This window comes from Lipotes vexillifer, unplaced genomic scaffold (genome assembly GCF_000442215.2).
Source record: "Lipotes vexillifer unplaced genomic scaffold, Lipotes_vexillifer_v1.1 scaffold811, whole genome shotgun sequence".
Taxonomy (NCBI): Eukaryota; Metazoa; Chordata; class Mammalia; order Artiodactyla; family Lipotidae; genus Lipotes; species Lipotes vexillifer.
Genome location: NW_006775554.1, coordinates 199457 through 227171, shown reverse-complemented (window position 1 = coordinate 227171; position 27715 = coordinate 199457). Strand labels below are relative to the sequence as shown.

Here is a 27715-nt window from a genome sequence, read left to right as displayed (position 1 = left end):
GCCGCTTATGATTGCTTCTCAGCTATGACTACATAGACTCTAAAAGAATGATGGAAACCCCTCCAAAGCAGGGTTTTTAGCACTGGAAGCTAACTTGTCTTTTTCAGTGCAATTTTTGTTCAAGCTTTTGCAGGGGGAAAAATGTTTCCCCAAATAGTGTCCTTAAAAAGAACACACTAATACTAAAAGGTATAAAGTCTGGTATGTGGGGTTTTGTGCGGGGCGGGGGGGATTGCCATTTAAAATCATCAATAACTTTAATTCTCCAGACCGTTCTTTTTTTTAAAAAAAAAAGTCTCATTCACTTAAATTTTTTTTTTTTTTTTTTTTTTTATCATAAAATTTTCATTGCATATAGGAAGAACTCTCTACTCATTTAGAAATTCAGTTAATTACACTTTTGGAGAGCTTTCAGTGCTCTCATATAAACTGCATAACCTAGGACACTTTTTACTACAATATGGTTTTGTTAATCTCCCGTTGCGGAGCACAGGCTCCGGACGCGCAGGCCCAGCGGCCATGGCTCACGGGCCCAGCCGCTCCGCTGCATGTGGGATCTTCCCGGACCGGGGCACGAACCCGCGTCCCCTACATCGACAGGCGGACTCTCAACCACTGTGTCACCAGGGAAGCCAGATCGTTCTTTTTCGTTGTTGTTTTGTGTTTGTTTTTTGAAGAATGTTAAAGGGCATTTCAATACAGTTTCCCATTTGACCCAGAGTCAAAAGAATTTTTGCCATGGAGAAAAAGCACTTTCAAGCTTGCAGATTAGTGGCTGTGAAAGATGTCTCTTGAAGGTCAGAGGCATGATTCCAGCCCTTCAGCTTCCACAAATCACCACCAGCAAATCCTAAATCCAATCATCTCTCTTTCCAAAGAGCTTTCTCTGTAGTGACTTACTTGTAAATTAAGATAGTTGGTTTTAGTTATTTTCTTTTGGCTCTGGACTAATAATATCTCTACCACAATATTGACAACCAGGGCAGTACAAGCTACACAGGGGACCTAGCTTCTTTCTTAACCTAGCAATAAAAAGTAGATCAGTTACATTTTACCTTTTAGTATACCTGGATTCAGAAGAAAAGGATTTGTGAGTTTACCATTCCTCTTTTATTACCTCTTCCACGTTTATTGGCTGGCATTCTACTCTACGCTGTCTTCTGTCAGCCGTACCTTTACCATTACATCAAGGCTGAGAACATTGACCTTCTGGTCTGTCACCCTACTTTAGAATTCCTGTGCTTTGTCTGCACGATGATGGTAAAAGCCACAACCCATGAGCCGTATTTATTTTGTTACTGTCTGTGGAGAACAGCGTTCACTGCCCTGCTGGCCATCAAGTGCTCGGGCTGCATTCTCTTCTTTCCAGGTGTAACGTCATGACTTCAGATGCTTAACTGTGCAGTTAGCTTCAACTGCACCCCTTCCTGCCCCCAGATACTCAGGTAGGTCTGAGGCCCACCATTTCGGGGGGAGTGAGTACAAATTCTCAGCGGGTTAGAGGCTCAGATATCAAGGAAAAAACAGTTAACTGCTCTAAACTTCCGACCGACCCTCAATTTCCCCGCATTAAGCAGAGCAAACCTGGGAGTCAAAAGACAAGTAGAGGCCGGCGGGGCAGCGGACCTCGGTGTCCCGGCACTCCTCGCGCCTCCCGTCCGCAACCGCCCACTGCTCGGAGGCCGGACTCCTGCCCCTCACACCCACGCAGCCCGTCCATCGGCCGGACACCCATCAAAGGGGCCGCGGAGGCCGCCACCTCTACACCCTAGCAACCCGAACGCATGCCCAGAAGCGACTCAAAGCAGAGGAGGGGGCGGGGCCTTCGGCCGCACCCCTTCTCCTTTTCCCGCCTCCTTTGTTTCCTTCGGAGTCTCCATTGGCTGCTTGCCCTTGAGCCCGGGCGAACGGCGGGCCTGTAGTGAGAAACGATTGGACGACGTCGCCGCCGCTCGGCCGGCGGCCCGCTCACGATTGGCCGAGGCGCCGCCGAGGGTTTGAATTGCAGCCCCGGTCTGGGAGGGTTCTGCCGAAGTGCCACGTTGGGCCCAGTTGAGGCGTGAGGAGCCGGTTTGCAACGCTGGCTGGGGCGCTCGCGTCGGGGCGCTGGCCGTTGGTGTCGTTGGGCGGCGCGGGGCGAGTCTGGAAGCTGGTCCGCGGGGTGTGCTGCGGGCCGCCCCGCGGCGGCAGCGGCGGCGGGTGGCTGTGGTCGGGCGGCGCGGCGGAACTTGGGCAGCGGCGGCGGGTCCGGCCAGAGGGCGGCTCTGGCTGAGTGCGGAGGGGCCGGCGGAGAGCCCGGGGCAGCGGCTGAGGCGGGCCGCCGGCGGCGGGGGCCGCTGCTCCCGGAAGAGCCGGCCGAGATGCTGGCGGAAAACCTGATGGAGGAGTTTGAGATGAAAGAGGATGAGCCGTGGTACGACCACCAGGACCTCCAGCAAGGTGAGGGCGCGATCGCCAGGCGGGGCCTGGTCTGGGCGGCTGCCGGCTCGAGGCTACTCCTCCCGGCCGCGAAACTGTTAAAAAGTTGCTTTTGCTTGGGGCCCACCGATGCCAGGGGCGGGGTCTGGCGCTCACCTGGCCTTGGGACTGTCGCGTCTTCCCGTCCCACCCGGGAGGACTCCGCTTTGCGGGGCCCAGGCTTCTGCGCGGTAATCAGCATCAGCATCATCAGTATCACCACCACTACTGCGTGTGCACTGCTGACCGGGCGCCAGGCACCATTTGAAGCGCTCTCTCCGGATTAATTGATTTAATCTCCACGGCGTTCCTCGGAGCAGAGAGGGGTGGCCCCTTACTGGGCTCGTGCCCCGCTTCCTCTCCGCCTCCGGGGGGAACCACAGGCGGGGCTCCCAGCGAGTGTGAGCTGCTGCAGGTGTTAAGTCCCCGGCTGGCAGTGCTGTGTGGCAGGAACCGTGCCGAGCCCTTTGCACACATTTGATAGACACAATAACTCCGTGAGAGAGTAATTCGCGTTATCCCCATTTTCCAGATGGGGAAAGCGGAGGCTAAAGCGGCCAAATGACTTCCCTCAAGTTAAGTGTGGGAGCAAGTATTTTTTTAACTAATTTTTATTGGAGTATAGTTGATTTACAATGTTGTGTTAGTTTCTGCTGTACAGCAAAGTATTTTTGAACCCACACAGAATGAGGAGTCATCATAGTCACTGCCCGAACCCTGTCTCTTCTTCACCACCTGGTTTACAGCTTTTTCAGTTGGTGTTAGACTGTTGGGGGCGAAAAACTGATTATGCAGAGTAGTTTACCGGATGCCAAGTGAGATTACTTGAGGGCACTTCTGCCTCTGCCACTTACTTCACTTTGCACCCTAACTTTTTAGTTAAAAACAGGCATTCCTGTCTTGGCCTGTCTTGGATTTCTTGTCTCCAGAGAAAACCTTAGAGCGGCCCTCAGTTTGGAGCCAGTGCCACCCAGCTTTTTGCCTATTAATAGCAGGAACTTGCAGTTGGGAAACAGCGTTTGTGTGCCAGACACTGATGCGCCCTTCACACAGGTGCTCGTTTAATCCAACGAAGTTTCAGAGGCAGAAGTAGATACTGTTATTGGGGGAGCTAGGATTCCACTCCAAACTCCAGGGTAAACTTTCTCAACCACTATACTGAATCCTGAATAATCCTTAGGAATTTTATTCAGGCATCTTGTTTCAGCTGTTCTGTGTAAATCAACTTTTTCAGCTCTAACTTGCACAAAAAATTAACATCTCATTTAGTTGAATAGTAAATGGCCATGGTGTTTGTTCCTGCTAACCATTGAATTTGGGGGGAAGAAAGAATGTAGGCTTGAATGACTCGTACTTAGAAAAGAAACATAAGGAATTCTTTTTGGGGAAGGTGATTTCTTAAATCAGTATGTCGTGGCCTGTCACTTAAACCAAAGTAGTTCACCATTACGCTTCATATAGTCTAAGCTATTCAGTGGCTGCAGTGCAGTATCTCATCATGTTCACAGTGTCCACAAGTCAAATTTGTCTTACATTTTAACCTGTTTTCAGAATTCCCCCTAAGGATTGATGGCCTGGTTTGAAACTTTCTCCAGGATTTATGAGGCAGCCATTGTGCACTTGCAACATTTCCCTATAATAAATTAAGCAGTTTGTCCTATAATCAAAGCTAAATAGTTTTCTTTACTGTATTTAGAAAGTGTAGATCTGTATGGGCTCTTTTTTTTTTTTTTTTAATCTAGCACAATACTTAGCACATAATAGAAGCTCGATTTTAACATTTGTTGAACTAAACTGAGGCACTCACATAGGATTATTGTTTTCATGGCTCTCTTCCATCAGGTGCCTTAGTCCACACTGCACTTTCCCCCTGCGGGAGGTTGTTAGGAACAACTGGTTGTAATATTTCAATCTACTGAGGAGCAAATGCAACATATTGGGGTTAGATGTGGAACTTTTTAACATCTGATCGAAATGAAGTCATCAGGTGTTCACGTTTAATGAAACCTTAAAGAGCACAGGTCCAAACCTCCTTAATGCCAATTTGCATTTGGAATTTGTTCTGTGCTTTTCAAAAGACTTTTACATCTGTTATCGCGATGGACTTTGACATAACCCTGTGTGTCATAACTTAGTTTAAGTGTGTAGTGTAGGAATAGATGTGAAATTCCAACAATCATAACTGTGAATATGGCCTATAAAAGAAAGAAGGCTACAGTGTGAATAGAAGGGTATCTTTGTCCCAGTTTCATTAAATTATATGTTAAAGAACTCCTAAACTTCTAAAGGATTTTTTTAATTTGTTAATTTCTCAAAAATTTTATTTATTCTGTGCCAGCTGTTCATCCAGGCACTGGGGCCACAGTGCCTGTCTGCAAGATAGGATAGGCGGGATCCTACTCATTGACGGTCTAGGAAACTGTTGACTGGAGGAGACGCCACCTCCTGGTGTGTGCCTACTACATGTAGTGCCTGGCACAGGGCGAGCCCTCACTAGATAATTTTGCTGCTGAATAAAGTTTGGGAGCAGGTCTGTCCTCTTAGATTGATAAGCAGATCTAGTGGGATGTTATCAAGTGCAGACATATGTCTGTTCATTTTTTAACATCCTCACTATTAATTTTACTGAGAGAGCCTTGTTTGGAGAGAGCTGCTAAAACAACTAAGATCCTGTTCTCAAAGTCATAGAAGTACAGATTTTTTTCCTTTAGCAATAGAAGCATTATTTAAGTAGATTGAATCTCTGTACCAAAGTTTGCTTGGGGCATTCTTTTTAAAAATTAAAATTGCCGAAAGTTTCTAACCTCGGAAGGCTCTGGCCTACCATTCATACCTTGTTAGAAACACGTAAAGCTGTATGCAGGCAGAAGGAGAAAACCCTTTGCTTTTATAAAACACTTTGATGAAGAGACTGTCTTTTGTCAGAGAGCTGAGTTGGCACAGTGAGGACACTGACAGTGGTCTCTGGGGGTGAGATCCTTTCTGGGACAGCAGGAGGCTCCTGTGCAGGTAATGATGGTGCTAGCTCTGAAATGTGCCCCTGAGAACAAGGTGAAAAGACTTAAGAGACTGGGTTTTCTTTTAGACCAGCTGCTATTATAATTGTCATTTGGTGAGCTGTGCAAGCTTAGAATAAGGATTTGGGTTTCTACTATATGGTTCAGCAAATGAAATCTTAGTTTAAAGGAATCCTAAGATTTCTACTCCTTTTTAAGAGGAGTACATTTTCCATGTGAGCAACTAATTTGCTGAATCACTGGTCATTAAAACTGACACCATCATTTTTCTTGATGTTTATATTCAGGTTTTTTGCTTTCCCAGTTATAGTAACGTTGGCAACAGGGGTTGCACAGAAGCATCACCAAATGACGCATTTGGTTTGGTAATAGGAAAAGCTTTCAGCCTTAATGTTATTGAATTACTGCTAGGGACTACAGCTAACATGGGAATATGTCGTCCTCGTATTTTTTAAAAAACTGAAGTAAAATAAGAAAAGTGTAATAGCAGTGGGATTTAAAGATTTCAGAATTCTGGAAGGAAGATCTTTTTTAAAAAATCACTTTGCCTAGAGCATAGGGCTGAGTAGAATATCTGTTTAAAGCTAACAGTTTACACTGTTAAAATAGATTATTATCACTTGCAAAGACTGATTAGTGAAAGAATATTAAACATGAAGGTATTGGAAAGTTGCGGTTCTCAAGCCTGCAGTAAATCTGTGGTATTTTTAGTGGCTGTCTACTCCAGTTCAGTAGGATTTAGAAAAGGCAACCTCTTAATGAAAATCCTTATTGTAAGGTGAGATGAACAGGTGCATAAGGCTTCAAAACTATCTTGTTTCCTTTTCTTTTATATGTTAATTAAAAATAAAAGACATTTATTCTCCCATTCCCCCCACTAATTTTTTAGAAAGCCTTCTTGGGCTTACTGCCAGCTTTTGGCTCCTTTTGGTTATGGAAGCCAGATGCTACACAACAGGAAATAAACTTTTTTTTTTTCTTAAGACCAAAAAAGACTCTTGTCTTTAAACTAACAGATGAAGTAATATCCTATTATACAGTGTGGCTTCACAGACACTTTCTTGTAGTTGAGACTTGTTTTGCCAGAATTCTGTCCTAAACATCCTATGAAATATTTAGGAGACTGAGACTTCAGGTTACTGAGCCAGGCTGGGGCTTTGTTTAACTAGAAATAAGGATTGCGATAAGGACGAGTCTCAAATTCTTCTCTGTTTGCTGTTTACTAGAAGAGTGCTATACTTGGCATCTCTTTCTGCAGCAGCAGGAAGAGGAAAGCTGTTCCTGGCTGGTATTAAGTAGCATAGGTAGTTTCCTAACTGAGGAAAATAGCTGAAGTGGGGTCTCAAGTTAGTCTTTATTCTGGAAGCAGTTTTGGCTCAGGTTTTGATTGCTAGATAAGAATATCTTTGGTGAGTCTCGGGTCCTTCCCAGTGAGGAATTACTCACCCCTTTACAGCAGGCCAGGAGAGACTTAAGTAATGTCTAGGTAATGTTTATATGCTTTGTCCTTAGTAATTCATCGTGGTGGTTCCTGTGTGGGGCTATGTATACACATTGCCTACCCTCTGAGTACAAAATAATTATTTCTGGAACGTCTCAGCTGTACTTAGTTCCTTTTTCACTTAATGAAAACAAGATATTAATTTGCCTGGGGTTGTATATGCTTTCACTGGCAGCGCAGGCAGTAAAAGCCAAAGAGCTTAACTCTAGTTTCTCATTGCCATCCAGGAAAACAAGTGAAAAGATTAAGTACCTCAACTAGGAAGATGTGTACTCTCTCCCTTAAACAAAGAAGTATATGGACATCTCTGTCAATAGACTTAAAATTGTGTGGATATGGATAATAGAGAATTGTGATGATGGTGAAAGTTAGAATTGACAGTGGTTTATCTTTTGCTTGTGACTCACCATGTGCATTCGGTCAGGTTGATTAGCATCGGCTAACTACCTTGAAAAGATATAAAAAATTAATGTCTCTTAAATGCTTTGAATGGTTTGTAAAGGGTTTTATGTCTTGTGAATACAAGATGTTATTTCGTAGACTTGATATCTGAAGTCTTAAGTTCATTAGTAGACATTGTTAACATTTAAATCACAGGAGAATGTATTTTAACACCTATCTGACAAAAGTATAAGGTTTTATTTTAAACGGGTGTAAAATGTTTTAAAATAGTGGTGTTTGGCAGGTTTTGCGGCTTTGTTTTTTCCTAAGGAGGGAAAACTAACCAAGCACAATGCTAATTATGCGCTCAGATGGACAGTACCAGGTAACAAAGGTTGTTGCTTTTCTTTTACCACTCATTCTAGGTTAAGTTTTTTTGTTTGTTTTTTTTTTTTGCGGTACGTGGGCCTCTCACTGTTGTGGCCTCTCCCGTTGCGGAGCGCAGGCTCCGGACGTGCAGGCTCAGCGGCCACGGCTCACGGGTCCAGCTGCTCCGCGGCATGTGGGATCTTCCCGGACCGGGGCACGAACCCGTGTCCCTTGCATCGGCAGGCGGACTTTCAACCACTAAGCCACCAGGGAAGCCCTAGGTTAAGTTTTAATATTGGTGTAATGAATAATGTTAAACCTTATTTGTCAACCTCTAAAAATTGTTTTAAAATCATATGTGGCAAGGTTCCCTGTTTTCATAATGAGTAATAATAAGTATATTTTTTGACAGTAAGTGAAATGACTTTCCATCATACTTAGAATAAAATCTAAACTTTCTTTCCCATGGCCAATAAAATTTTGTGTGATCTGATCCCTGCCTACTCCTCCAGCTTGCGTACCACTCTCCTGCAGTGTGCTTCCGTCACACTGGCTTTATGTTGGGCTGTGCAGTGTGCCAGGTTCTTTCCCGCCTTAGGGCCTCTGCCTGGCGTTTACATGGTGATATCCTCCTCCTTCAAACTTTAGCTAAAACATCTCCTAAGAAAGACTTTCCTTGTGACCTCCCTTTCTGAAGTAGATCCTTTGTACGTTATCACCACACCCAGAGGTTTTTTCCTTTTTCTCTCTTGCATACCACATGCAATTGATTAACAAATCCTTTTAGCTCTACATTCAAAACATATCCAGAATCCTACACCTCTATTCATCTCCATCTCTGCCACTGTAGTCTAAGCCACCACCTTCTCTCACCCAGATGATTGCAATATCCCTGTCACACTCCCTCCACCTTCGTCCCTTTCCATCTATTTACACAACAGCCAGAGAGAGTGATTGTTTGAAAAGCCTTCACTGGGTTCCATAGAGCCCCTCTTTGTCTCCTGCTGACACACACACACACACACTCACACACACACACCTCAAGCCTCATTGGTCTCCTTATTAGCCCCAGTCATGCTTGCCAGGTTTGCCTCTGCCTGGAATGCCGGTCCCCTAAGTAGATCTACGTGGGTCACATATTCAGTTCCTTCACATCTTGAGTCTTATGTCACCCTTGTCGCCTGTTCTTTTTTTTATATATATATATAAATTTATTTTTGACTGCGTTGGGTCTTCACTGCTGCACACAGGCTTTCTCTAGTTGCGGTGAGCGGGCACTACTCTTCATTGCGGTGCACGGGCTTCTTATTGCAGTGGCTTCTCTTGTTGTAGAGCACGAGCTCTAGGCACTCGGGCTCAGTAGTTGGGGCACACGGGCTTAGTTGCTCCGCGGCATGTGGGATCTTCCCAGACCAGAGATCGAACCCGTGTCCCCTGCATTGGCAGACGGATTCTTAACCACTGTGCCACCAGGGAAGCCCTTGTCGCCTGTTCTTAAATTTCAACCTCCCACATCCTGCCCGCTTCCTTCTTTTTTTTTTTTTTCTTTAGCACTTTTTGCTATCTAGTATATATTTTTTTCATGCTGTCTCTCCCAATAGAGTATAAGCTCCATGAAGGCAGGGAATTTTTTAGCTGAGTTTATTCCTATATCCCCAGAACAGTGTCTGCTATTATTGAATTACACATACATGTATGGATGAACAGTGTTTATCACAGTTTGCAAGTTTATTTACTTACTTGCTGTCTGCCTTCCCCCATTAATCTGGGAGTGTCAGGAAAGCAGGAAATTCATCCATTTATTCACCATTCTAGCCAAATCTTAGCATGGTGCCTAGCAACAAAATCATTCATTTGTGAATCAATGAATACTAATAATAACTTTGCCTGTGTATTGCAGCTTAGTTTGTAAAGTACTTCTGTATTATTTCATTTGATTTTCAGAATCATATTGACAGGACAGTCATCTCTCTACACAAAATACTAAATGTAGGGACTATATTGAAAGTGTTAACCTGGTAAATGGCAATCAGAACTGGACCCCAGACCTTCCTACTCAGTTCAGTGCATTTCCCACTATATCAAAGGACCTCTCAAAGAAATATACTATGCAGATAAGTGTTTCAGTCACCTATGTTAGAACTATTGTCCTTTTTTGTATCACTAAATTTTTATTTCTGGGATTTATAACAAATCCTGTCTTACATGCCTATATGCCTAAGGAGAGAGCTTTGAAAAATAAGGTTTAGAAAAGAAATATGCTTCTTTGCTAAATGAAAGTATGAGCCATGACTGAGTTACCACACAAACTGTACTGCTGCTGTGCTTATCTGGTTTGCTCATCTTAGAGAAGGACATGAAGAGAAACAGATAAAAATGAGAGAGACCTGTGGCAATGTTCTTATCACTGATGTATCAATAGTTTTCCTTTTTGTGACTTAATTTTTAGTCCACTTAGGAGGCCAGGATCTGTAACAACACACTTTGCTTTGACAGTTGCATTCACAGTAGCCAGATTACTGGGAACTTTGGAGACTATTGCAAGGTTTGCCTGTGCTTTGGCTTAACAGTCCATTCAGAAAAGTAGACAATCAGGATATGATTAAGTCCAGTCCATTAGCAAATAATTATGATCTTAGATGTCACAATCCTGAATGATCATTCCTAAAGAAATGAATATCACTATTCTTCACGTCTTACAAGTGAGGGTACATCAAGAGTACATTACCTGGTAAAAGGCCCTAATACAACTGAATTTTAAGTAGAATCCAGGTTTCCTTCTGTGCCATTCCACCTTCCATTGGGATCTGACTTAAACTTTATATGTTGGGTTAGGTCTTGTTTCATTCTTAAAATAAAGGACTAGGTTATGTAAAATGTTAAAGTGAGATCATTTGCACTATTCTAAGATTTACTTGTTGTGCTAGATCTCCAACTTGCCGCTGAGCTTGGGAAGACATTACTGGATCGGAACACAGAGCTGGAGGATTCTCTTCAGCAGATGTACACAACCAATCAGGAGCAGTTACAGGAAATTGAGGTAATTTACTCAGCGGGAGAGTTACCTTTGAGGTGTGGCCTGTCGCTGCTCTAGCGCCAATCGTATTCTACTAAAATAACAGTTGGAATTAAAAGCAATGTTTAATTTCTAATATACACTTTTTTTAGAATAAAGAACCATTGGGAAGTGTGTGGAGGCTGACTTTTACTTTCTTTAAGCTTTCCCAACATGTAAGTCTGCTGTGATGAAAGAAATTTCTCTCTTCACCCTGGGTGAAGTGTACTAGAAGTAAATGGTGCAGTATTTACAAGTATGTGAAGCAAAATAAAGCTGTGAATATTATACTTAGTTTTTCACTTTTTTCTTTTTAAAATGAATGATGCAATATTTGAGATATGCGAAGAGGTACAAGAGAATAAATACAGTGAACACCCGTGTACCCACCAAGCAGATTAAGAAAGAAAACCATCCACATTGTTGAGACTCCCTCTATAACCCCTCCTTGGCTGCATCCCCTCCCCCTAACAAACACCATCCTAAATTTGATGAACAAATTTAAAATTGTAGTACCTCATTTCATAATATGAAAGATGCTAGATTAAGGCTTTAAAATGGAGGTGCTGTCTTGTAAATAGTCCCATTAAAGTAGCCCAGCTATGTGTAGGTCAGGTGACTGTAAAGATGCTAGTTATGGATATTAACCAAACACTTGTCCTATTAGAACACTTCATGCCCCAAACTACCCTCCCACCCACAAAAAGCATTGCACTTAAATTATAACTCCTTCTCCTCGAATTGGTACAGTAGAACCAGGACTCTTATGTCTATGTGCAGAAAAATATAAAAGACCTTAGAACACAGAAGCCATTCATCAAGATCAGAACTTACTGAGCTCTGATTATATATTGAACCAGGTGCTAGAAATGCAAAGACGTGGAATAACATTGTCCTTGACTTCAATCAAAATTACACAGATTTCAGTTTTTGAATACAAATAAGCCTATCATCAAAACTAAGACAAATTTATTATTTCAGTATCCTTAATTTTACATAGTAGCCATAATTAAGATGCATACAGTAGATGCCCCTCCCCCCTTCATCAGGGTTTATGAATTTAGCCAATGATGTGACTGAAATATACCTTTTTAATTCTAGGAAGGTGTATCTTATAATGATATTGAAGTCACCAGCTATCATTTTTGGTATATTCTATATCAGAAGAGCATAGAACATGCCATACCCAAAACTGAATAGAATTGGGCAGAAACCTAAAAATGCAGGAAAACCAGGCATTTTAAAACTATTAAACTAGCCAAATGTCATACATGATCAAGGAACTCATTCCTGTTTTGCTTCATAGACGTCGTTTTTCAACTCACTGGAAAATTTCATAGAGTGGTCCTAGGGCATATACACGAAGATCACTGCATACCGTGAGGTACATTTATCTGTATTTGGGTAGAAACATAGTCTTAATACATTGTATTGATGTTTTCCATGAAAGCACCTATAAATCACTATAACTGAATACTATAATGCTTATTTTAGCACATTTTTCCAAATATAGATGAAAAAGTCCAAATATTTGTATAATTAGAGAATGATGCCTATTTGTTACTATAGGAGATGACAAACACAGTTAGTTTATGATCTAAGTTACCTATCTTTCTACCTTTATTTTCTTTTCTGTGGTATTGAAGATGATTAAACAGTTGAAACAGATCATTGACATTCTGAAAAAAATCCAAAGATCTTTGAAGAGTCTCCAAATCTACAAATAACACTTCACTATCTAAAGTCTTCTGTAAGATTTTTTTTTCCTTAAAAAATGTTTGTAATCAAGCTTTTACACAGATGTGGTTCCTTGGCCCCTGCAGTCACCTCTCCCCAACCCCCAATTCTTATAAGATGTTGAAAAGCATAATAGAAATGAAGTGTCCAGGTCAGACCTTAATGATTAAATAAATATACAATTAAATATATGTATAAAGCTAATTAAATAAATTTAGCCTGGATTACTTCCAGAAACATTTCCATGGATCTCTTGTTTCTGTAACAGAGCATGTGGTCCACTGGTTCGTAGATCCAAGCATTGTAGCCTTCAACATTTCACTCTTTATCCAAAGCGGTTTTTTGACTAAGAACAACACTGTCTTACATTTCTTCTCTGCCATTACGATTGGCTTTCTTTCTTTCTTTCTTTTTATAAATCACTTCCTGAAAGTCAATAGGAATGGGATGAAACAGGGAGATGAAATGGCAGTTCTGGCTAAGCCCGCTTATCAGCCAGAGGCCTCCCACAGACCAGCCTTACTGCCTGTTTGGTTCACACCTGGGCCCAGGCAGACTTGCAGATCTCAACAGACTTCCAAGGTCTCCCTCCAGTAGTCTACAACAAGGAAAGCCTGACGCTCTTGTAAAAGTAACCAGGCAGCTGAAGAACCTAATTCTGTACTAAAAGATGACCCTTGCAATAGGTATAGTGCCTCTTATCATTATATCCTTTTGGAGCCCCCTAAACTTTATAAGGACTCTTTCCTTAATTCAAACCTTATGTCTTTTTTTTCTCTTTAAAGTAACCTTTTTTTTTTTTTTTTTTGAAATATACATACAGAAAAAGGCACAAATGCTAAGTATATAGTTCAGAGAATTTTCATAAACATACCCATGCAGCCAATACCCAGATAAGAAATGAGAACATTATCAGCTCTTCCAGTCACCACGGCCCCTAAACAGCACTCTAACACCCTAGATTAGTTTAGCCTGTCTTTGAACTTTACACAAATGGAATCACTTGTACAAGTTTTAAACTGACTTCTTAGAATGTTTATTGGGGGTTTTCCTGATTCGATCATGATCATTTTTTAAATTTAGCAAAATATAGATGAAAACCAAAAAGTAAGCTCTTATCCTACCAACCCAGAGAAATTTTAAATCGGCCAGAAAATGGTCTTGGAACAAGCTACTCTGAGTAGATGAAGAATGTGCAGAACTGGTGAAAATGCTAGGATAAAATCCCCAAAACTATACAAAATTAATGCACAGAAATCTCTTGCATTCCTATACACTAATGATGAGAAATCTGAAAGAGAAGTTAAGGAAACACTCCCATTTACCACTGCAACAAAAAGAATAAAATACCTAGGAATAAACCTACCTAAGGAGACAAAAGACCTGTATGCAGAAAACTATAAGAAACTGATGAAAGAAATTAAAGATGATACAAACAGATGGAGAGATATACCATGTCCTTGGATTGGAAGAATCAACATTGTGAAAATGACTATACTACCCAAAGCAATCTACAGATTCAATGCGATCTCTATCAAATTACCAATGGCATTTTTCACAGAACTAGAACAAAAAATTTCACAATTTGTATGGAAACACAAAAGACCCTGAATAGCCAAAGCAATCTTGAGGAAGAAAAATGGAGCTGGAGGAAGCAGGCTCTCTGACTTCAGACTATACTACAAAGCTGCAGTAATCAAGACAGTATGATACTGGAACAAAACCAGAAATATAGATCAATGGAACAGTATAGAAAGCCCAGAGATAAACCCATGCACATATGGTCACCTTATCTTTGATAAAGGAGGCAAGAATATACAATGGAGAAAAGACAGCCTCTTCAATAAGTGGTGCTGGGAAAACTGGACAGCTACATGTAGAAGAATGAAATTAGAACACTCCCTAACACCATACACAAAAATAAACTCAAAATGGATTAAAGACCTAAATGTAAGGCCAGACACTTTAAAACTCTTAGAGGAAAACATAGGCAGAACACTCTGTGACAAATCACAGCAAGATCCTTTTTGACCCACCTCCTAGAGAAATGGAGATAAAAACAAAAATAAACAAATGGGAACTAATGAAACTTCAAAGTTTTTGCACAGCAAAGGAAACCATAAACAAGACGAAAAGACAACCCTCAGAATGGGAGAAAATATTTGCCAACAAAGCAACTGACAAAGGATTAATCTCCAAAATATACAAGCAGCTCATGCAGCTCAATATCAAAAAGACAATCCAGGGGCTTCCCTGGTGGCGCAGTGGTTGAGAGTACACCTCCCGATGCAGGGGACAGGTTCGTGCCCCGGTCTGGGAAGATCCCACGTGCCACGGAGCGGCTGGGCCAGTGAGCCATGGCCGCTGAACCTGCGCACCTGGAGCCTGTGGCCTGCAATGGGAGAAGCCACAACAGTGAGAGGCCCGCGTACTGCAAAAAAAAAAAAAAAAAAACAACCCAAAAATGGGCAGAAGACCTAAATAGACATTTTTCCAAAGAAGATATACGGATTGCCAACAGACACATGAAAGGATGCTCAGCATCACTAATCATTAGAGAAATGAAAATCAAAAGTATAATGAGGTATCACCTCACACTGGTCAGAATGGGCATCATCAAAAAACTCTACAAACAATAAATGCTGGAGAGGGTGTGGAGAAAAGGAAACCCTCTTGAACTGTTGGTGAGAATGTAAATTGATACAGCCACTATGGAGAACAGGATGGAGGTTCCTTAAAAAACTAAAAATAGAACTACCATACGACCCAGCAATGCCACTACTGGGCATATACCCTGAGAAAACCACAATTCAAAAAGAGTTATGTACCGCCATGTTCATTGCAGCACTATTTACAATAGCCAGGACATAGAATCAACCTAAGTGTCCATCAACAGATGGATGGATACAGAAAATGTGGCACATATATACAATGGAATATTACTCAGCCATAAAAAGAAACGAAATTGAGTTATTTGTAGTGAGCTGGATGGATCTAGAGTCGGTCACACAGAGTGAAGTAAGTCAGAAAGAGAAAAACAAATACCGTATGCTAACAAATATATTTGGAAACTAAAAAAAAAAAATGGTTCTGAAGAACCTAGGGGCAGGACAGGAATAAAGGCGCAGATGTAGAGAATGGACTTCAAAAAAAAAAAAAGAAAGAAAAAAAAGAAAAAAAAGGGCCTCCCTGGTGGCGCAGTGGTTGGGAGTCCGCCTGCCGATGCAGGGGATACGGGTTCTTGCCCCGGTAAATGAGATCAGATTAAGCAGAAAAAGGCAATATAAAATGGGGTGATTCCATTTATATAAAGTTCAAAAACAAAACTAAACTAAAAAATGTATTGATTAGGAATAGTTACTTATATGGCTTTAAAAAGCTATAAAAAAGAGAATGGACTTGAGGACACGGGGAGGGGGGATGGTAAGCTGGGACGAAGTGAGAGAGTGGCATGGACATATATATACTACCAAATGTAAAATAGATAGCAAGTGGGAAGCAGCCGCATAGCACAGGGAGATCAGCTCGGTGCCTTGTGACCACCTAGAGGGGTGGGAGGGAGGGGATATGGGGATATATGTATATGTATAGCTGATTCACTTTGTTATACAGCAGAAACTAACCATTGTAAAGCAATTATACTCCAATAAAGATGTTTAAAAAAAAAATCCCCCAAACTGTGACTCATTATGGAAATAGACAACTAGGAAACTGTGAAAGGATATTTTCTCAGTAGAACTACAAGTGTGCTTTCAAAGACTGTTAACGGGTTTCAAACAGTCCTCATAAAAATTAGTATTTTGTTAGGCATTGTTTTTAATGTAAAAAAATGATTAAACGTTGAAAGTAATGATTGGCTTCAGAGATACCTTTAGTCTGTGTGGCTTTTACTTAGCGTCTAATTTTTCAGGATTCCAGAGCAAGTTTTTCTCTCCTGAATGAGGGAGTGGAGAGAAGCTTTGGAGAGTTATGAGATCTGACACATCAGACACAATCGGATTCTCGTAAAGTTTTCTACAATTGTGTGAGCAGCCCACAGCCTTGTGTTTCTGTTGCTTCTCTGCTTGGAAACCTGCATTATCCCCACAGGAGTCAAAGAAGTCTGGCCTTAGAGGTGTCCCTTCTTTCAAAAGCTCATGTCTTCCTCGGAAATTTTAAAGCATTTTGTGCTTCCCCTATGGCATTTATCGATATTCTACTATATATTACACTTATTTCTTGATTTGTTTTATTCTGTTTCTCTCCCCCCGCCACCTCCCCATTTTCCGTTGCAACATTGAAGGCTGTTGCTGTGTTTATTCATAGTCTTTGGAACATAGTAGGTAATCACTGAATACTTGTTCAAATCAGTATCTTAACAGAGGACAGGTAAGCAGTTTACAAAGCACTTCCAATAATTCCTAAACTGTGGGTTTCCACCTCTGGAGATTTTGAAAGGAGGTGGAAGGAGCTCTGGCCTCAGTGTTAGAATGTTCAGACTTAAGCCCTTAATTCTATAGCAAATAGCTGAACTTTAGGCCTGTGAATTACCTCTCAGATCCTGTTTGCTCTGCTGTGTAATGGTGATAAGAATGCTTGCATGACATTGGTACAGAGTTGTTCTGAGGTGATGAGATTATGTATGTGTGTATATTTTGGACAGTATAAATCGTTGCACAGTTTATCCGTGTTTTAAGAATTTTAGTCATGAAAGAATCTTAATTCTGAAACAAATAAATCCTTTTCAATTATTGGAAAATAGATCTTAGGAACAAGCCAGGCTTTTAATAGTGAGATTATAGGTGGTTTTTATTTTCATATTCATACTTTTTAATTTTTTCCTAAATTTCCTTCAGGGGAAATATAATATTTTAATCAGGGGAAGGAAGTTTTTCAAAGGTAATGGGAAATATTTCTTCAGTATTGTGGAAGGTCATTTCGATACTAAATTCAGAGGATTTGGGCTGTAATCCTTAATATAAGAATAATCCCAACACTGCATAAAAGCTGAATTTCCATTCCATTCCTTATGAGTTTTTAGTTTGGTTGTGTCTGTCTTTTCCAGCATTCCAGGTCAGGGTTCTACAGTTGCAAACAGGTGTTAATAGACTCCTGCTGGCCTTTTTCAAAAGTTTGCCTCAGTTGTAAAGGTGGCCTATTTATAGCTTTTTCACATAACCTGAACCTTTTACTTCTAGTTGAGGTGACATTCTGTACAAATTCTAAGACAAGTGGGAGATAACCCACGGAACTTAAACTTTGACACTCTTGCCTATAAGTTGACATTTTTGCCTGTGTTTTTGCTACCCCCATGTTCCCCTCCCTCCACTGTTTAGCTTAATATCCCCTCATCACCCACCCCTGTTTAATATGACAAATACTTTTGTACTCGATCTCTTTTTGGCACTTGAATTTTAGGATCTTGGCAGTCCAGACAGGTTCATTTGAGGCTATGATCAAAGATTCTGAATTGAGAAAACCAGAACATGAGAAGCATAGCCATACCTTTAAATGAAGGGTAGAAAATAAGCTAACCCATTTCCTTGTAGAATCAGAAAAAAATTGATTAAATACTAATTTGAAGTTTTAGAGGCCAAGCCTTAAAGCAGTGTCTGACTACATGGATTCTGATTCTCTGGCCTCACGTCAATACTTGCTGAGAGAGCTGAAAATTTTTCTTCTAAGTTGCTGACCAATTTAGTCAGATTCCTTTGTTAGGTAACCTATCACAGATTCTTGGAGAAGTGAAGGGCTTTTCTGATTAGTTTTGATTTAATCATAATAAGATTAAACTCCTACCACGTGAAAACAAGCTTCCTGCCATTCTTTAGATTGTCCTTAAAGCCAAGTCCTCTAAGACCAGAATATCACAAGTTCTTCCTAAATGGTTTCATTGTGGTTTTTTTCCCCTACAGGTTTTTATATATCAAATGAGGGGGACCTACTGCAGTTTTCTAAACAGCCTCTTTGTACTTATTTACATGTTGACTTATTTCCTTTATGTCGGCCACAACTCTAATTTGAATTTTATATCTTTAAAAAGGGACACAGCTTGGGGCCCATGTAAGAGAGACTGGTAAAAAAATGTCTCTTTCAGATTGCTAAGGCATACCTGTGCCATGGGAATAAACACAGAGAAATTGTCCATAAATGGAGCAAGAGGGGAAAGAATTAGTATCTATTAGGGCCTTTTCCCAAAAGGGCTATAGCCAAAGCCATTCTCAAACTCTTTGAAAGAAGGCTCTCGACATTACAGCAGTCTGAGTTGTGGTACCAAGCATGATGAGCTGTTGTGAAGAGAGGTCTAGAAATTGCCATTAGCCAGTATTTTTTAGTCCCTACTGTGTATCAAGAATTGTGCTAAATGGACTAGATGTATAAGAGCCTTCCCTTCTTCAAGGAGGGTTAGGAAGACTATGACATTAACAAGTAAGCCGTTTGGTTGTTTATTATTAAGTGTGAAGTGTTTTGAGGGAAACGAATAGAGTGCCTTGGGAGTGGTGTTGCTATAGACGGGGTGGTCTAGAAAGGCTTCTGAAGCCTTTATGTTTACAGGGAGGCCTAAAGGATAATCTTGAGTTTTTTGGCCATCTTTGTGCTGTGGATCCCTTTGGCTATCTCGTGACTCTAAGATGAACCTCTTAAAATACATAAAATACATAAAATTACAGAGGGAATCGGTTATATTGAAATGACTATCAAAATATTGAAAAAATAAATTTGTGATATATTAATATGTGTTTATTAATTCATTAAATACCAAGACCTAATAGCAATCTAAAAACTGTCATTTCAAATAGTGATGTCAAGATTTCTGCAGCCACTATCATGTGCTATGGAAACATCTGTGATTCCTGTAAGTGATGAAGTCCTAAGTACTCCTCATACTACTGGTGGTATGTGGCCTCCATTCATAATTGAAGAAAATGCTAAATTTCAGTTAGAAGTTAGTGAAAATGAAGGTGTAACTTTTCTCCCATCCAAGTTCGTGGACCCTGTCAATTCAACCCGTGGACCTGAGGTCAAGAGCTGCTGAATTAGAAGGAGCCAACCAGGAAAGGCGAGACCCCTGGGAGAGGGGAGATTGGGTAATGAAGGCCCTAAAGGAAGGGGGAGCCTCCCTTAAAGGGAGGCAACTCCACAATTTCAAGATAAAGGTACCCCCCTGAGGGTGAAATAAGGACTACATATGAAGCTGGAAAAACCATTTAAGAGATGGGAAAATGTTAACACTGAAACATATTAAGGAATTGTTGGGGTTTTTAAAAGTGTGATTGGAATTGTGGTTAAAATGAGGTCTTATCGCTTAGAAATATATAAATATGTATACTTAAATTAAGATGTCTTGGATTTGCTTTAAATTGGGGAATGAGGGGAGTGGAAAAGTAGAGATGAAACAAGATTGTGTATTGATAATTGTGAAACTGGATGATGGATAGATGAGGGTTCATTAAACCATTTTTCTGCAATTATATATGTTTGAAATTATCCATTTTAACAAGTTTTTTTTTGCTGTACGCGGGCCATTTAAGAGATGGGAAAATGTTAACACTGAAACATATTAAGGAATTGTTGGGGTTTTTAAAAGTGTGATTGGAATTGTGGTTAAAATGAGGTCTTATCGCTTAGAAATATATAAATATGTATACTTAAATTAAGATGTCTTGGATTTGCTTTAAATTGGGGAATGAGGGGAGTGGAAAAGTAGAGATGAAACAAGATTGTGTATTGATAATTGTGAAACTGGATGATGGATAGATGAGGGTTCATTAAACCATTTTTCTGCAATTATATATGTTTGAAATTATCCATTTTAACAAGTTTTTTTTTTGCTGTACGCGGGCCTCTCACTGTTGTGGCCTCTCCCGTTGCGGAGCACAGGCTCCAGACACGCAGGCTCAGCGGCCATGGCTCACGGGCCCAGCCGCTCCGCAGCATGTGGGATCTTCCCGGACCGGGGCACGAACCCGCGTCCCCTGCATTGGCAGGCGGACTCTCAACCACTGCGCCACCAGGGAATCCCCATTTTAACAAGTTTTTTAAATGCAGTAGATAAGATTAGCCATCTGTAGAGAATCAGTATTTGGGTGGACTGAGAATTTAGGAAGGAGTACTCAATTATATAAGTAGTATATAATTTCAGGGAATTATGATTGTAGGAACATGTCAAAATACAACATGATAAAGAATGCTTTTGCGATACAGTCAAAATATAGCCTAATTTTTGTGAATAACTGCAACTAAATTAAGTCCTAAGAAGGGAAATGGTATACATTAAGCTTAAGAATCATGGTCGATCCAAGTGAATGTTTATGTCTCCTGGACCCAAGAGAAAGAGAGACATTGGGTTGGAGGAGGGGAGGCTTCCAGCATTTTCCATGTCCAAGATCAACATTTCTCTAATAAGTGTGATCCATGGACCACTTGCACTAACATCACCTGGGGTTTGTACTAAAAATGCAGAATCCTGGCTCTACCCCAGTCTCATTGACTCAGAATTTTAGGGGAAAGGGGCCCAGATTCCTATACTTCAATAAATCCCCCAGTTGAATTTTAGCACATGTAAAGTTTGAAAACGCGTAACTGTAGATAAGGATGAAATAGCTACTCTTATCGAGCAGTTTTTCCATTTGCGAGATACCATGCTGAACCCTTCCCTCATATTAACCTCACAGCAACCTTGTGAGGTAGGTGATGAGGAAATCTCACCTTAGAAAAACTAAGTTACTTACAGGAGGTCACCCAGTTAGCAATGGCAAAGTAGGACTTCAAACCAAATTCCAACCCCACAGCCTGTGCTCTTAGCTTCTGTGCTGCTGCCTCCCATCAGGCCATCTCTCTTCTCTGATCCTGTGCCCACCAAGACTTGGCATCCCACCTGCCCTCTGTGGAGCAGATGTGTCCTACAGAGGATGCGACTATTCCAATCACTAGGCAGGGACAGCTCCTGTGGTAACTCAATAATTAGTGTCTGGTCTGTGCATTAGACTTTTTTTAGGTTGTTATGAATCAGTCCCAAAGAATACTTGAGATCTTATACTTGACATAAAGTAGCTTGCAAAATTTCTGCAGCTATTATATACACTCCTATGTTCTAAACCTTTTTCTACTCCAGTATTCCAAAGAGATTGAAAACATTCCCTACCAGTGACAGGAATCTACCAGAACATTGCCAGCCAGAGGGCAGGATTACAGGCACACTTCTAGGAGAAGCTGGTGGGGATTGAGAGAGTGAAGAATAAACATAGGCTTTTACAGGGGCTATGCTGTGTGCTCACTCCATCTCATTTAATACTTTCAATCCTACAAGGTAGGTACTAACGGATCCACAATTTATTTTCAATTCTGAACCCGAAAAACTCTATAAAAACAAGATTTTTTTCTTAAGTAGGCAACAAGTTCATTTGACAGCAAACCCTGACTGAACTCATGTGAGGCTGTTTATAATCTTTATTCATACTTTTGATGAGAATATCAATGCTTGATAACAGGGTGCTACCCAACCCTCACTGGGATGTTATAAAGTGTGTGTCGTCTTCCTAAAATTTAAAGAATTTTCCAAAACACTCTTGGCCAAGAGTTTCAGATGAGAGGGTATGAGAATCAACACATTGCTACCGAGCTATGTAACTAGTTTGAAAAAAGGCCTCATATATACTTTTTTCAACTCTGCCACACCACTGCCATTTAAAGAGCCCATTGAAAGTCATATAGCCCTTTCTTTGAAAGAAGTCTGTGAAGGAAGTCTGTTAGCTTTGTAAATACTTGTATAGGTATTTAAGAGAAGCCTCAAGAAAAGTATTTTTAAAGTCATGTCTGGTCTGTTACCATTTGGTCGTTGGTAATGCTTCAGACCTACCTTTTTCCTCTTTCTGCTTGTGCCCCAGAGAAATATTGTGACTATTTCATTTGGAATATATACTGTATTTCATCCTGTTCAGGTGGAGTTGAGTCAGAGGGGAAACAAGGAAACGTAACATTGAGGCATTAAGGTTGTGACTATTCCCCTTTATCCTTGGCCATTTAGAAGGCAGTCTTAGCAGTACCAAAATAAATAATCTGGCAAGTTTCTCACAAATAAGGAGGATTATGGTGACAACATTCTCACAGAATTAAAAGTATCTTTGAATAATATTAAGTTAAAATATCTTTTTCTGGTTACATCAGTACTTTCTCCCTGTTCTTTGTCCAGAATGTCTCACCCAGAGGGAAAAAAATTAAATTTTTTTCAAGCAAAAATCATCTAAAATCCTCCTCTTTAGGCTTTTCTTATGTCTATAAAACATATTTTTGTTTAAACATTGATCATGTATTCCATGCTTTTTCTCTTGTGGGATTATCGTGTCTTAGATTTTTCTGTCAAATATTAATTTTATGTGTGTTTTGTGCTTTGTAAGAGTAGAAGAGCCTTATGATACACGAGATGCTGGTGAGCTTTAGGGAAACTGAGCATATAAAGGATGGTTTGTACTCAGTTCTTACTAAGGAAAGTAGTTTAATTGAGATTTAAAGTTCTTCTTTTCATAAAATAAACCTGTGGTATTGTGGTATAATGAAAATCATATATTTGACCTTTGTCCCCATGTCCTGGTGTAGCGCTCCTAAATCCTTTGGAATTTCCTGAATGATAGGACGGAGACTGGTTGCCAGAGGGACCAACCACATGATTAGAGGGTTAGAATTTTCAGCCCAATCCCCAACCTCTGGAGAGGGGCCAGGAACTAGAGATTGAGTTCATTCACCAGTGGCCAGTGATTGAATGAATCACGTCTGTGCAGTGAAGCTGGGTTTCCAGGTTGGTGAACACATGGATGTGCTGGGAGGGTGGTGCATCTGGAGAGGGCAAGAAAGCCCCGCACTGCTCTCCACCCCCATCCCTGCCCTACACATCTCTTCCCTTTGGCTGTTCCTTAGTTGTATTCTTTATAATAAAGCAGGAAGTGTAAGTAAATCCCTTTCCTGCGTTCTGTGAGTTGTTTTAGCGAATTACTGAACCTGAGGGGAGGTCACGGGAGCCCCCAGATTTACAGCTGGTTGTTTGAATGTACGGGCGGTCCCTGGGACTTGACAGCAGCGCCTGAATTGGGGGCGGTTCTGTGGGGCTGAGCCCTTATAGCTCCAGTAGTTAGTGCCAGAACTGAATTGAATTGTGGGATGCAGTTGGTGCTGGAATGCTGCAGGTATCTTATCTGTTTAACGTGTAAACTGGTCACAATCATCTCTTCCAGTATCTGACCAAGCAGGTGGAGCTTCTGCGGCAGATGAATGAACAGCACGCAAAGGTTTATGAGCAATTAGATGTCACAGCAAGGGAACTGGAAGAAACAAATCAAAAGCTCGTTGCTGACAGCAAGGCCTCACAGCAGAAGATTCTGAGGTAAAGTTTTTAGAATCCATTGAAGAAGCCCTAGGAAAAGTCATTTAGTATCAACTAGAATAGAACATGGCTGTAGTGGGTTTGGGTCGATATGGGGTAAGGTTTAATTTAATTCTCTGTGGAGAATAGAGATTAAATAGAAGTCTTTTCCAATTATGCAAGCCCAGTTTGAGTGGCTGGCAGCTAATCTCTTGTCACTGCTTACGCCCTTAATTTAATATGACAAGCAGCAACTGGCTTCTGTCTGTTCCTCGCAGTCTGACTGAAACAATTGAATGCCTACAAGCCAACATTGATCACCTCCAGAGCCAAGTGGAGGAGCTGAAGTCATCTGGCCAAGGGAGGAGCCGGGGGAAGCATGACCAGGAGAAATCGGCACCCAGCTTCTCGTCTCTGAAAGAGCTGTATGACCTCCGCCAGTAAGAGCCTGCCTTTCCATGGCATTTGCAAGCAGGAGCGCATCTCGTGTCACTGACACATTCTGGATTCCAGTAGATTAAAAGTACCCTTTTAGGAAATGCCACTTGGCTATTAGTCCACGGTGGTTTGAACAAAACCACTTAATTTAAACATACAAATGATTGAGTTCTTGAGTATTAGTACTTCAGTGAACACTTATTTGGGGAAGTCTCCTGTATTTTAGTGCTTTTAATGTGTTAAATCTTAATTTAAAATAAGGTGCAGTACTTCTGATAGACTACAGATTTGGGGGTTGTATTTCACATTCCAGTGAAGAAAAAAATTGAAAATTCAGTAAAACAAAAATCCAGGCAAACAAGGTTTTTTTGCCTGTAGAAATGCCTTTACAATATAGAGTTCTGAGATTGAATCTTTATTTAGGAACTGTTTCTTGAGCACCTGTTGTAAGGCAGGTGCTAATGCCAGATGTGAGGAGTGGTGAGCAAAACAGACAAAGTTCCTGCCCTCCTGAAGGTTTCAGTCTCATGAAGAGGCAGATAAGCAAATAATCACACAAATAAGTACAGTTACAAGTTGCCTAGGAGTCTGAAGAGGCGAGAGACCAGCCCGTGCACTTGGTGGTCCTCAACGTTGACCGTTCACCAGGTCACCTGTGCGGTTTTTCACACTGCCAAAGCAGCGACTCCCTCAGGCCTAATCAGAATCTCTAGGTGTGAGGAAAAGGCTGCCCAGGTGTTTCTGATATGTGTTTGTGGTTTAAAAATCGCTGCAGCAGTGGTTCTGTCTTAGCTGTATATTATGAATCACATGAAGAGCTTTTTAAAAAAATAAACAAATTCAAGTCCAGGTGGCAGACCAGCTAGGTCAGAATCTGTGTGGGTGGGACCCAGGCTTCAGTATTTTTTAAGACTGCCCAGGTGATTCTAATCTGCAGCCGAGACTGAGCACCACTGGTTGTTCTGATTTCCTTGAACAGTATCAGTCATACAGCTGGTCTTTGGGAATCGATGTTCTGTAGTTTGTTTGTCTGTTTGTTTGTTTGCGGTACGCGGGCCTCTCACTGTTGTGGCCTCTCCCGTTGCGGAGCACAGGCTCTGGACATGCAGGCTCAGCGGCCATGGCTCACGGGCCCAGCCGTTCCGCAGCATGTGGGATCTTCCCGGACAGGGGCACGAACCCGTGGCCCCTGCATTGGCAGGTGGACTCTCAACCACTGCGCCACCAGGGAAGCCCTGTAGTATTCTTTTTTTTTTTTTTTACATCTTTATTGGAGTATAATTGCCCTGTAGTATTTTTAATGTTTAAAAAAAAATTAGTTACAGAACTTGTGTTTTCTCACATGTGTTCATTTTAGCCACTGCTCTAGTGTGGAATAGGCAAAACATCAGTCACATCACAGCTCCTCAAAAATAGGTAGTTGAAAAAAATCATCAGTCTCCCTCTTTGCATTCTCAGTCGACCTGTGTAATAGATTTTCAACATTTTCCCCAGGCACTTCGTGTACGATCATGTGTTTGCCGAGAAGATCACTGCCTTACAAAGTCAGCAGAGCCCTGATGAAGAAGAAAACGAGCATTTGAAGAAAACAGTGACCATGCTGCAGGCCCAGCTGAGCCTGGAGCGGCAGAAGCGGGTGACCGTGGAGGAGGAGTACGGGCTGGTGCTGAAGGAGAACAGTGAACTGGAGCAGCAGCTGGGGGCCGCGGAAGCCTACCGAACCCGTGTGCTGGAGCTGCAGGCCGACGTGGCGGAGATGCGGCAGATGTTGCAGTCAGAGCGGCCTTTTGTGAATGGGTTTGAGAAGCTGGTGCCAGATTCTCTGTTTGTCCCTGTCAAGGAGCCCAGCCAGAGCCTGCTGGAGGAGATGTTCCTGACCATGCCCGAAGCGCACAGAAAGCCTCTCAAGCGCAGCAGCAGCGAGACGGTGCTGAGCAGCCTGGCGGGTGGCGACATTGTGAAGGGCCACGAGGAGACCTGCATCCGGAGGGCCAAGGCCGTGAAGCAGAGGGGCATGTCCCTCCTGCACGAGGTGGACACGCAGTACAGCGCCCTCAAGGTGAAGTACGAGGAGCTGCTGAGGAAGTGCCAGCAGGAGGAGGACTCCCTGGCCCACAAGGCTGTGCAGACCTCCAGGGCCAAGGACCCGGCCGCAGTGAACGCCCAGCCTGAGCCTGGCACTCTTGGCTGGGAACCGGCCTCCGTCACCCCAGAGCCCATCAGTTGCCCCACCACCTCGACGCCACCAGAATACAAAGTGCTTTTTAAGGAGATCTTTAGTTGCATCAAGAAAACCAAACAGGAAATAGACGAACAGAGAACAAAATACCGATCTCTCTCTTCTCATTCCTAAGTGAACCGCCAGCTCCACTACTAATTGGCCTGTTTCCTATCACCTCTCTCCCGCACTCACACAAGTGTGTGTAGACCCCAAAGCCTGATACTGCTCCTGACGTCTGCCTCATTGCTTTGCTTATTTAGCAAATGCATACAGCGAGGGAGGAAGGTGGCTACCGGTGGCAGTTGTATAATCGAGTTCCATTTAAGCTCCTCAGTAAATCCCATGACAAACTGGCCTCTGGCTGGCGTGACAATTAGGTTGCGATTCCTTGAAAAACCCCAGGACCAGTGGAGGGAAAATATGTGCTCCTGGAGAAGTAGGCCTGGAGTAACTGTGGTGTATAGTGTGTATGTGTATGTATACATATATATATGTAGTGTATATTATATAGGGAAAGGGGCAGAGCTGAGACAAAGCTAAGACAATTCCTACTGCCTCCTTGCTTAACTTCTCAAAACTATGTAGAACTCAGATGGCTGTCAAGGGAAAATATCTTTCGCAAACACTGTTGGATACTGTGAATTCATTAAGAAGAATGTTCAGGAGAAAGCAGTGGTCTAATCCAAAATACATGGCATTAACAAATACTCCAGGCCTTTGAGTTTGTTACATGGGCTACCAGTTGAACTGTGACTGACAGGTAACCCTAATACATTTTAGTCTAACTGAATACCAAACTAAAAGGGCAGGCTCTGGTTGGCCCAGTTAGCTTGTTAGAGCCCTGGAGGGCCTCTTCCCCACATTCAAATGTTTTTACTCAAAGCTGTAGGATAGGCAAATCATTCTTTTCTTAAATTCAGGCTGAAGGGGCGCGATGAACCTGTACCCGCAGTGCCGTCTGAGCTGGCCAGACTGCCAGCCTCAGGCTGCTCTCCTCACTTCCTGCCATTCCTGTAAACGTTTGTGACTTGCTGCAGAAATTCCTATCTGCCACTTTATTAAACAGTGTTGATGTCCGGACTGTGGAAATAACACTCATCCTCTCACTTGCATACTTTTAATTTAAAACTATTTAAGAGAACTGAGGTTCCATTTATTGTGTATATTTTTCTAAAAACCAAATAAAACTACCTATGAAAATGAA

General features: G+C 41.8%; 1 protein-coding gene across 1 annotated transcript; it reads left to right on the top strand.

The window, feature by feature from the left end:
* Positions 1-2040: 2040 nt before the first annotated feature.
* On the top strand, positions 2041-27715 carry CDR2 (cerebellar degeneration related protein 2). The gene is made up of 5 exons (XM_007449971.1): positions 2041-2439; positions 10653-10765; positions 23725-23873; positions 24131-24292; positions 25785-27715. The coding sequence occupies exons 1-5, from the start codon at positions 2361-2363 to the stop codon at positions 26641-26643; spliced, it is 1362 nt and encodes a 453-aa protein (XP_007450033.1). The 5' UTR covers positions 2041-2360; the 3' UTR covers positions 26644-27715.

Excerpts from the sequence above, each read along its gene's own strand:
- CDR2 (XM_007449971.1), top strand. The coding sequence starts at position 2,361 with ATGCTGGCGGAAAACCTGATGGAGGAGTTTGAGATGAAAGAGGATGAG. Across the intron at positions 2,440-10,652 it reads CCACCAGGACCTCCAGCAAG|ATCTCCAACTTGCCGCTGAG; the intron begins GTGAGGGCGCGA and ends TTGTTGTGCTAG. Across the intron at positions 24,293-25,784 it reads GAGCTGTATGACCTCCGCCA|GCACTTCGTGTACGATCATG; the intron begins GTAAGAGCCTGC and ends CATTTTCCCCAG.